The sequence below is a fragment of the Podarcis tiliguerta genome (assembly GCF_965153285.1).
Source record: "Podarcis tiliguerta genome assembly, chromosome: 11".
Classification (NCBI taxonomy): domain Eukaryota; kingdom Metazoa; phylum Chordata; class Lepidosauria; order Squamata; family Lacertidae; genus Podarcis; species Podarcis tiliguerta.
In genome coordinates, this window is record NC_139544.1 from 41,216,626 (window position 1) to 41,227,599 (window position 10,974).

Genomic DNA, 10,974 nt, shown 5'->3' on the forward strand with positions numbered 1-10,974 from the left:
TGTTTTTATTCATATGAAGTTGCGATGCATGTACAGAGAAGATGCAAGAAGATACATTGGAATGGTTTTGTCAATGTATATATGCTGTTTCTAATTCGATCCTGATTTGTGTATTGGGAGCTAAAATGGCAACACCACTACATATCTAAGTGCACTACATATGCCTCTTTAGCAGTTTAGTCATGCCAGCCACATGCCAGTCATGCCTCTTTAGCAGTTTAGTCATGCCAGCCACATGACCCAGAAAACTGGACAGATGCCAGCTCCTTCAGCCTGAAAAGCAAGATGAGTGCCGCACCCCATAATTGCCTTTGACCGGACTTAACCATCCAGGGGTCCTTTACTTTTTTTTAAAAAAGTACATATGTACCGCTAGCATTGCGTATGATGCACCACTAGGACATCTATGGGCCTCGGAGTATAAGAATTTGCCCCAGGTAGTAACTGGATATTATGACCTTCTTATATATGGGCTCTATATTCACTTTTTAAATTCAGGGAACTAAACTACTGTGACTAATTGGGTTATGTTTGGGGTGTATGTGTAGGGACGCGGGTGGCGCTGTGGGTTAAACCACAGAGCCTAGGGCTTGCCGATCAGAAGGTCGCGGTTCGAATCCCTGTGACGGGGTGAGCTCCCGTTGTTCGGTCCCAGCTCCCGCCCACCTAGCAGTTCAAAAGCACATCAAAGTGCAAGTAGATAAATAGGTACCGCTCCGGCGGGAAGGTAAATGGCATTTCCTTGCGCTGCTCTGGTCCGCCAGAAGCGGCTTAGTCATTCTGGCCACATGACCCGGAAGCTGTCTGCGGACAAACACCGGCTCCCTCGGCCTATAGAGCGAGATGAGCGCGCAACCCCAGAGTTGGCCACGACTGGACCTAATGGTCAAGGGTACCTTTACCTTTTTATATTCACTTTTTAAATTCAGGGAACTAAACTACTGTGACTAATTGGGTTATGTTTGGGGTGTATGTGAGTTCTGTTTGAGAGAGAGGGTTTTAGCTGGGGCATAAGCATCTCCAGTACAGGAAACCTAACAAATATGGATGACGATTGTAGCATAGCCTGTACAAATTTTGTACATGAGAATGACTGCTGTTGATTTAGAAAATCCGCATGTGCATAATTGTGGAAGCAGAAGAAGGTACACACTATAACTGTCATTGTTGCTATCTCATTAGCCATTTCTTCTGTCAGAATTTTTTAGACAACTTCCCCAGTAATGACATCATGTCATTTCTGGCAAGAATATTCCTGCTGTTCCAGATGGTGACTGTGTATCCACTGCTTGGATACTTGGCACGAGTTCAGCTATTTGGACACCTCTTTGGAAATGTTTACCCGAGGTAAAGACAGCTCTTTTTGCATGCATCTGCCTTCTGCCTGACCACGATCACTGCCGTTCCTGGACACATCGCTGCTTCTCACTTGCATCCGTCCAGGCAGTCATTTGGTATTGAGTAATAGTAGCTTCCCACTTGCAATCCTTCTGCAGCCCAGGATGCGGGTGGCGCTGTGGGTTAAACCACAGAGCCTATGGCTTGCTGATCAGAAGGTCAGCGGTTTGAATCCCCGCAGCGGGGTGAGCTTCCATTGCTTGGTTGCTTGGTCCCTGCTCCTGCCAACCTAGCAGTTCGAAAGCATGAAGTGCAAGTAGATAAATAGGTACCACTCTGGCGGGAAGGTAAACTCTGCTCTGGTTCGCCAGAAGCAGCTTAGTCATGCTGGCCGCATGACCCGGAAGCTCCCTCGGCCAGTAAAGCGAGATGAGCGCCGCAACCCCAGAGTCGTCTGCGACTCGACCTAACGCTCAGGGGTCCCTTTACCTTTACCTAATAGTAGCTTCCTACTTGAAATCCTTCTGCAGCCCAGGAGCTGCATCATGTTATGCAGGAATTGAAAAGAGGTAATCCGGTACCTATTTAACATTATCAATGGCTGCTTTTGAGCCACCTTTCAGACACTTTAAGAGTGTCAAGTGACTGGCATCTAAACCTTCCTGGTACAATAAGATGCAGTTCCCTCTTTCAGAGACTGAAGCTGTTCAGTGTGGGACAGTCCTTGGTCCTGTCCTACCCCATCTGTCAAGTCTGCTTTAAAACGATGCGCCCATCTTCAGACTTCATTTGCTTGCCTTCAATGTTATGTCATGCAATGGACTCCGTAGTACATTTTCCTATCTTCATCTTTGAACTCCAGCATACTTCCTGCAGGACAGTCTGCCCTGATTTTCATAGTCTTTGCAACGTTTTCTTTTAAGTCCCAGAACTTGCAAATGTGGAAACTGCTGTTTTATAGCTCCTGGCAACAGAACTCCAGAAAAGATGTATAAAAACCAGATAGCTACAATTTTGGAGTGAAAATGCAGTTTTTTAACTACCCCTATTTGGCAATAAGTTCAGAACCCATCTTAGTTATATCTAAGGAAGAATTAAGCAGTTTATCCACTGCTCAGTAACACATTACTGACAACTTAGTTTTGTTTAGAAACACATTGTTCCTGGTCTGATTCCTAAGTGGGGTCTGTCAGCTGTCCAAAAGTTTCAGCTTTATCGGATGCCAAATATAAGCGTGTATTTCCTGATGGGGATGGGATAACTGGAGTATATTACACCCATGTTTTGGCATCTATACAGGCATCGTAATGATCTTCAGATTCAACTTAGACTAATGGGTATGGAGGCTTTAATGGCTTGGGCTCAGCTTTTCTTCCTCTTATGTCCTAACCTAAATGCTAAGGTCTACCTAGTGTATGCTTACATCCAGGCATCCTAAAGGTGCCCCAGTCCCCTACTGTAGCGTAATAAGTAACTCATAATTAGCTACCCTTACATGGCACCCAATATCTGTTGCTCAAGGCAGTCAGTCTATGATATGGTGCTATAGTTGGAGTGTAGGGGCAGTATTTATCTAAATAGTTGCGCTACTGCAAGGATTAGGGCTAGTGCAATAGGATGTCCACCTCTTCCTCTGCACTCACCCCACACCACCTCCCAAGAACCAGAGACTACCGTTGCATTTTAAAATGGGAACAGGGGAGGGAGTCTGGTTCTTTCTAAGTCTTAATACATTGCAATATTCCAAAAAAAGTGAAATTAACACCTTGGGGAGAGGTTTTTAAAGGATATATTTCTCGTGTTCTGAATTTGCAGAGACTTACGAAGCAACCTAGTAGATTTTATATATAAAGGTTTTTATCTTTTATTTAAATATCAAAACATACCATTTTTAAGCACATGTCATTCTAGGTTTCCTAGAAGTTTCTGAATCAGTATTTCAAACAAGTTCATTCCTTTGCTTGCATTCAGAGATTGGTCTTGTTGAGAATGTGAAAATTCTTTCTAGTTAGGAAAAAATATATCTTTCCAGTTAGAGAATTCAGAGGAGTACAATAAACCTTCCCATTTGTACCATAAGAGATCTAGTTTAATGAACATTGTTCCTAGTCATGAACCTTGAAAAGCCAAACATTTATTTAATCTAAGAAAAAATGCTCAAGATTTGCTTGTGTAGATGCATTTAGTGTAATGCTTTCCACTCTTCCGAAGATTCTTCCTCTGGTACTCATTAGTCTGCTTGCTCAGCTCAAATCATTTCCTGGATCGAAAGCACTGCTTTTCATGTGGGAGTTCTGTTCTAGAGTCTTTGGGTTTGGAGTAGTTTCGGGGATTGTTTTCATGTTTTGCTTTTTTTATATATATAAAAAACCTTCGTTCAAAAAAACAAAACAAAAACCCCACCACCGAACCCTTGGGGTGCTGCATATTCCACAAGCTACATTGTTTTCAGAAGAATTGCCAAATCATACATACCCTATTTGGGAATGAGCTGGCAAGTCCAAGCATTCAAGAGAACTTTTTAGGATCTGGCACTCGGTGGCTTCAGTAGATGTCAGGCTTGCTGCGGGTGAAATTAATTGCCTTTAGCATATGAGTCATAGAAATGGAAAGACTTTCACAAGCTTAGTGAAGCGAGTAAAGAATGTTGTTCTTGCAGCAACAACACACAATGTAGATGACTTGATTTTCCTCTTCTCTTGCAGTTTCCTACACGTGCTGGTTTTGAATATAGCCATGGTAGGAGTTGGAGTCGCGATGGCTATGTTTTACCCAAACATAGGAGGAATCATAAGGTACTCCTGTATTTTGCGTTTGGTCATTATGCCATACAAATGGCTTCCTGCAGGCAGGTACAGACTGTTGTTCAAAGTGCAGATTGTAAGTTTGTAATAGCAGCAGGCAAAGTCAGCATTTGTTCAGGGAAGCATAAGAAAACAAAGAATCATCATGTCCTGTTGACAAATGCAGTAGAACGAGAAGGCAGAATTTTTAAGTACTAGAGTAAACTGTACAATTTCAGTCCATTGGGGGTTAGGGGTGCCACTTTTAATGCTCCCTATCATGAAATAAATAGTGCATTAGAGAGTCAGGGAGGGATGAAGCTTCTGTCCTTGCCAACTCCCTGTTGTGCTAATTTTCTACTTGCAAGGAGCTTTCCACATGCAGTAATTTTCAAACGCCTGATTCGGCTGCCTGCAGTCGGACATGGTACAGAGTCCAGGGGTCAGCAAACTTTCTCAGCAGGGGGCCGGTCCACTGTCCCTCAGACCTTGTGGGGACTGATTTTGAGGGGGGGGGGGAATGAACGAATTCCTATGCCCCACCAATAATCCAGAGATGCATTTTAAATAAAAGCACACATTCTACTCATGTAAAAACACCAGGCAGGCCCCACAAATCACCCAGAGATGCATTTTAAATAAAAGCACACATTCTACTCATGTAAAAACACGCTGCTTCCCGGACAGTCCCCGGGCTGGATTTAAAAGGCAATTGGGCCGGATCCGGCCCCTGGGCCTTAGTTTGCCTACCCATGGTACAGACCATTCTGTCACCTCAGAACTCTATTTTCTCATTCCTCCCTAATTCAGCTGCATGCATAGACGAAGCGTCACATTGCAACCATCACATAGAAGAGATTTACCATGAAGCCCATAAAGACAACCATACTAGCTGGAGCCGGGCAACTCTTTTGCCCTGGTATAGTTTGGTCAGCTGCATCATCCTCCCAGGTGGCCAGGTAGCTTTTGCCACACATCTGCTTCAGCTGTATAGTAAAGTATATGGTAGGATGTGTGATGAAATGGTAATCTGCACGTAACTGGTACAACCCATTGGCACGCTAGCATGAGTAGGTGAGGAGAGTCTCCCAAAAACTAGTACAATAAGCCTGCAACATATGTGGGGGGTTGTGTTCTGGGGATGGTGCCTAAACTGAATGCACACAAGTTACATGCACCCATATTGTGGGCTTCCTGTTCTTCGTAGCTTATTTCCTTGGATCTTGGCCAAGCCCTTACAGAATCACTATTGAATAAAATGGAGTTCGCACAAGTAGAGTTACAGTTCAAAACCAGCGGTGTTTTTCACATTTTCCCAATTGCATAAGGCAGGGGTGGGGAACTGCAGGCCTTGGAGCCGAATGCAACCCTCTAGGCCAGGGGTCTGCAACCCGCGGCGCCGGAGCCGCATGTGGCTCTTTCACACCTTTGCCGCGGCTCCGGGGCAGATACTAGCGAGGGGAGGAGGCGCATTGTGCGCCCCGACACTCCCCACTGTGGCGGGCGCTGTACTGGCTGTGACGTCGCATGGGGGCGGTGCGTGCGTTAGTCACGCACCGTCCCGACGTCACCTTCCCACCTGCCCGCCCGCTACATTGTAAGGGGCATGTACGCTGGTCACTGCATTGAAAGGGGGCATGTACGCTGGTCACTGTTTTGAAGGGGAGTGAAGAACACACACACCAAAAAGGTAACTTGTTAATTTAACGTTTATTTCTATGAGGAGTAATTCTGAGGGGTCAGACAAAGAAATAATAAAAAAGTGACAAAAAAGTTATTTTTATAATGACGAGTTTTGCGGCTCCCAGTTTTTTTTCCCCTTCAGAAACGGGTCCAAGTGGCTCTTTTTGTCTTAAAGGTTGCAGACCCCTGCTCTAGGCCAATGGCGGAGCAAGCTGATCAGGTGTCTGGGGCAGGGCCAGCCGGGACAGGATGCTCTGTGGGGCCTCCGAGGAGTCTGCCTGCCTCCTCCCACTCAACCACCCTACAGCTGAGGGGGAGGCAGCAGACTGACTGTTTGGGGCAGCACAGAGCCTGTGGGCGCCCAAGCCCCCATGTACTCCCAGAAGAGCCGCGTGGCTCGAGTGTGCTTCAGGCCCTGCGGTGAGTGCTGCCTGGCATTTTGTCACCCCCCTCAGTGGTAACACCCGGGGCATCCCACCCCCACCACACACCCCTTCCTCTGCTCCTGCTGTAGGCCTCTCTGCTTGCTCTCAGCCCTCACCATACCACACCCCTCACTGACCCTGCTCAGCACTTCCTCCCTGAGTGTTTTTGCCTGGCTGGAATGTGTCCCTTAACTCTGATAATGCCTCTTCCTAGTTGCAATGGACTGTGTCAAAACTAGCCTACCGTACAAAGGTACAATTTTACTTTTATTGTCCCACCCATTTTTGGCTCTGGCTTGGCCCACCACTGGCATCTGGCCCTCAGATGATTTCACAGGGGTGAATGTGGCCCTCTGTCTGAAAAACATTCCTCACCCCTGCTGCAAGGGAAGAGAGGGGCAGCTGAGAAGAGGAAACTGAAAGGATTTTGCTATATTGTTCTGCCCATAGCAGCCATTTAATATTTAGACATACTTCAACTGCTTCTCCTCTCATTGTGGACTGAGGGCTGGATTTTTTCCCCTACAATAAAATTTCTAAGGCAGAAATCCTATGCCCACTTACATGGGAATAAACCCCCGTAAACTGAGGGGAATTTACTTCTGAACAGACATCTAAAGGGTTGCACTGTAAAAAGGTTAAGATCAAACTTTGGGTTTTCCCCCCCTCCTCAGGTATTCTGGAGCAGCTTGCGGCTTGGCCTTTGTATTTGTGTATCCATCACTCATCTACATGATCTCTTTGCATCGGGAAAATCGGCTGACGTGGTTGGCTATAGTTGTCCATAGTACGATAATCCTTCTGGGAGTGGCTAACTTAATTGCACAGTTCCTAATGTGAACATAAATCTTAAGGTCAGTTTCTTTTTCAAGAGAAGATTCAATAGGTTACCTTGAGCAACAGCATTGTAAAAGCTGTGGACTGCCTATCTGTGGGGGCCGAATTCTTCCAAAGAAAAGCTGTACTTTAAAACAAAACGTCTCTTCAAGAAATGGATGGTATACATTGGAACACATAGTACAGCGTGGCAAACTGAACAGCCCCAGTGAATTTCTGATGAAACATCAAGTAGAAGTGCAATTGGGATTAATTAAGCTTAAATTCTTAGGTAAATGCATATTTTTTTTCAAAGGGAAAAAGGCACATGATAAACTTTATATATAGAAACGGTTGGTTGACTTTTCTTGCAGCATAATAGAATTAAGGGACTCTGCTGATCTTAAAAATTATATATCATATTTCACACAGTGGTGACATCAGTATTATATGTCGAAACAAGTGGTTTGAAATCCTTTGCAAGTGAAATGTAGCACAGGTCAAATTGAAGAACATAACTTTTTAAAAAGCTGTAACTGTTGCCTTTTAGAAAATGTAATGTACATGGTTCTTGAAAATGGACTGTTGCTGTACTATACCTGGATATGCATAAGAATTCTTTTTTGATGTTTAAAGGCAAGTAGAAATATCCAACCTGGAAGGGATTATTTGTAAAACTCTCTAGTGTTTGTGATTAGTACTTGAAGGCTGTTTCTAGGAAAGTTGACCTTTTTGAGCCAAAATCTGGGAGGCGATGGTAAGATTGGCATGCGTGCATGCACAAAGATTGGTCACAATGCTCTTCATACATTTCCAGCCACAGTTCAGAGAACTGGTTTGACTTTTTATAAACCTGTGCAATCCAATAGTTACCATACACTGAATCAAGAGATCTGCTGGCAGAATGGCCACTGCACCCCCAGTTTGCTCAGCCCAGTAGGGGAGGAAGTAAATACAGAAGAAGAATCTATATGAAAACAATTGAAAGTGGCATACACAGTTGTACCAATCCCGGAAGCCTAACTGCAGCCTACACCACCACTTGCATGCTGCCTATACTCAGAGGCTGCCAAAGAACCTGCAGTGATGAGGGTGGATGTCACCAGCCTGCCTCCCAGCATCACAGCACTCAACACCAGAAGGCACCTACTCCAGTAGCCCTAGTGACTCATTGCCTAAGGCACGGGTTTGGGAAGCAGGAGATGGGAGTTTGAGCCTCAACAGGAGCTGACATTCCCTTGTTCACCTCTTGCACACCTGGGGTGGGGGGGAGAACCAAAGCAAATGTCAGGGGCAAAAGAGAGGGAGCTGTTGTGCAAGGAGCTGGGCACTCCGCTCACCCTTCTAATAGTGGCTAATGGCGAGGGAGCCCCACACAGCTGCTGCACAGTCCAGCTACTGGATTCCTCTGCCGAAGTGCCCCAAGAAGCTTATGCACCTTGCCCTGCTGTCCAGGGCAGCAGATGATCAGCCCAGGGAGCTCACAGAGAGGTGGGCAGGCTCCTAGGAGCCAGAGCAAAGAGGCACATTTTTTGCACCTCCTAGACCTGCACCCTTGGTGGGGGCCAATCTATCCAACCCCTGCTTGGGGACAACCCTATTCTAGGAAGGAGGAAAAGGCCTAGCCTACTGTATCTCAACCAATCACCAAGAGTGTTGCATGAGCCAATAGCCTGCTCCTAGATGGGCCAACCAGCCTTTCTAGCCCACCCTCAGCAAGCCATGTGACTAATCCACTCTCAACACATGATGGCTGAATAGGAAAGCCATGCCAGGTAACATCCCAGGAGGACTCTTCCTCTTCATACAAAGTTTGGGGAATGAGAGAGTCTCTACTCCGATAGCCCATCAAGTTCCCTGCCCTCCCCAAGTCCCAGCCTGAGACCAGCTGATGCCAGGGTGAATTGCTTCCTAAATAGGGTCTCTTCCCCCCTCTATCTGTATGAGGCTCTTCTGTATTGACTATTGATAGACTGTGAGAGGGGAGGGGTAGTTGTGCCTGGCAACCAACCGGAAAGGACCTTGTACTTTTCTCTCTGTTCCTCTGCTGTGGGGCGGAATGGCTGGCAGCCGACACACAACCTTCACTGCCAAGAAGAGATGCTGATGAAGGCCACTAACGACAGATCGCTTTAGGAAGGGATACAAATTAATGGAGAGAGAGGGGTTCTTTGTCATGATGACTACATTCAATTTTAAGGTTAACTGCTGGAGGGTAGGAGCAGGAGAGAACTGTTTGAGTCGTGTTCTGCTCATGGGGCTCCAAGAGGCCCCTGATGTGGCCAAATTGGGGAACAGAATGCTGATGATCTTTTGGTTCTGATCCAACGACTCTGTTTATGATTATCTTATACTCTTAACAGCAGCAAGATATGCTCAAAGTAACAAGAGTTGGCTGCAGTTATACTTCATATCTAGATTCCTCTTTCACAAAATCCATTATTTAAAGGACTCTGCTGGCGGAGGCCTTGTTAGTTTCAATAGAGACTACACCAGTGTCATGTTTTCAGGGTCCACATGCCTGTCTTCTGGAGTAAATGTCAATGTGATTATTATTTTTTCCCATAAGATCCGGACTTTTTAAAGTGTGCTTATGTTGGACACTTGTTGTGACATGATAGCATTGATGCACATCCTGGAAAGATTCCACGATTTCCTGGATCAGGAAATTCCCTAAAGTTGGGAAACTGCTTTTGTCACCACTCTATCCTCTATCTATGCACTCTATTTAAATGTAATAGAACTCACATATACGTAGGTGGAAACTAGGGACAGAAGGTGTCTGAACAAGTGCCAGGTGTTTTTGTTTCTTTTTGCTGGCACAATCTGCTGTGCTTCGCTCAGGAGGCAGTTGCTGCAACCTGGGACCTGATTTTCCTCTAGTCCTCAAGGAGGCCTTCAATTGAAGCAGGGAACAAATTAGCCAGATTATTGCATGGCCTTGTATGCACTAATCCAGGATTCTTAGGCATTGCCAACAGATGGAGACCAACTCCCTAGAGCAGGCATCCCCAAACTCGGCCCTCCCAGCTATTTTGGGACTACAATTCCCATCATCCCTGACCACTGGTCCTATTAGCTAGGGGTGATGGGAATTGTAGTCCCAAAACAGCTGGGGAGGCCAAGTTAGGGGATGCCTGCCATAGTGCCACTGCCGTTTGGTTCCTTGGTTTGGCATTGGTGTCTCTTCAAAGAAATGACATGAAACAAGAATATGAGAAACTGTAAAGAAACAGACAATAAAATAAACTGGTGCTATTTTAATGGTTTAAAAGTGTACTTTTATCTTGTGTGCAGAATACAGTTTTGATTTATGTCATGTAGAATGGAAGATGGATAACTTGCACCCTGTTGTTACATGTGCCAGCAAAAGATAAGAATACCTGAGTGGTCATGTGTACTTTGCCATTGTTGGAACACATTTTACGCATGTGCGTTTTGAGAAGTTTGGTTTGCTAAGCTACAAGAATTAATAATGAGGTTCTGTCTCTTGAGAACTGTACGGAAGTCTCAGCACAGCTGGGACAAACCATAATTAAAGGTTCTCAGATTTTGGAGGATGCTCTTTCCATTTAAGTTAACGGCTGCTGAGTCATTTTAGTGGGAGGGGGAAGTGCCCTCAAACTTTGCCTATGTCTCCCACCCAAAGCTCTAATAATTGCCCTATTATAATTCCCTGAAAGGGGGATTTATTGCAAGTAATTAAACAGCAACCTCTAGGTTATAGATGTAAGCAAGCTGAGCAAAAAAAACACCATTGATGCTATTCCAGCCAGTCCTTTTACTGCAGCTTCTTTGTGATAGAGCTAAATGCTTTGCATCTTAATTTGACTGGGTTAACCAAATCAGTTGTACTTTGGGCTTAAGAATATGATCCACTGCCTGTTTTGTTTAAGAGGTTCCATCTGCTGCTAAAACCATGTGTCTTT

General features: G+C 45.2%; 1 protein-coding gene across 2 annotated transcripts in view; it reads left to right on the forward strand.

The window, feature by feature from the left end:
* The window catches only part of SLC38A9 (solute carrier family 38 member 9), a 44,022-nt gene extending 33,703 nt beyond the window's left edge, over positions 1–10,319 (forward strand). The window contains exons 13-15 of one of the 2 annotated variants that reach the window (XM_083404058.1): positions 1,199–1,347; positions 4,044–4,133; positions 6,904–10,319. In XM_083404058.1, coding sequence (XP_083260184.1) covers positions 1,199–1,347; positions 4,044–4,133; positions 6,904–7,069 — 405 coding nt within the window. In that variant the 3' untranslated portion in view covers positions 7,070–10,319. The remainder of the gene's footprint in view (positions 1–1,198; positions 1,348–4,043; positions 4,134–6,903) is intronic. The other variant, XM_083404059.1, reaches the window with a different exon arrangement.
* Positions 10,320–10,974: the final 655 nt, after the last annotated feature.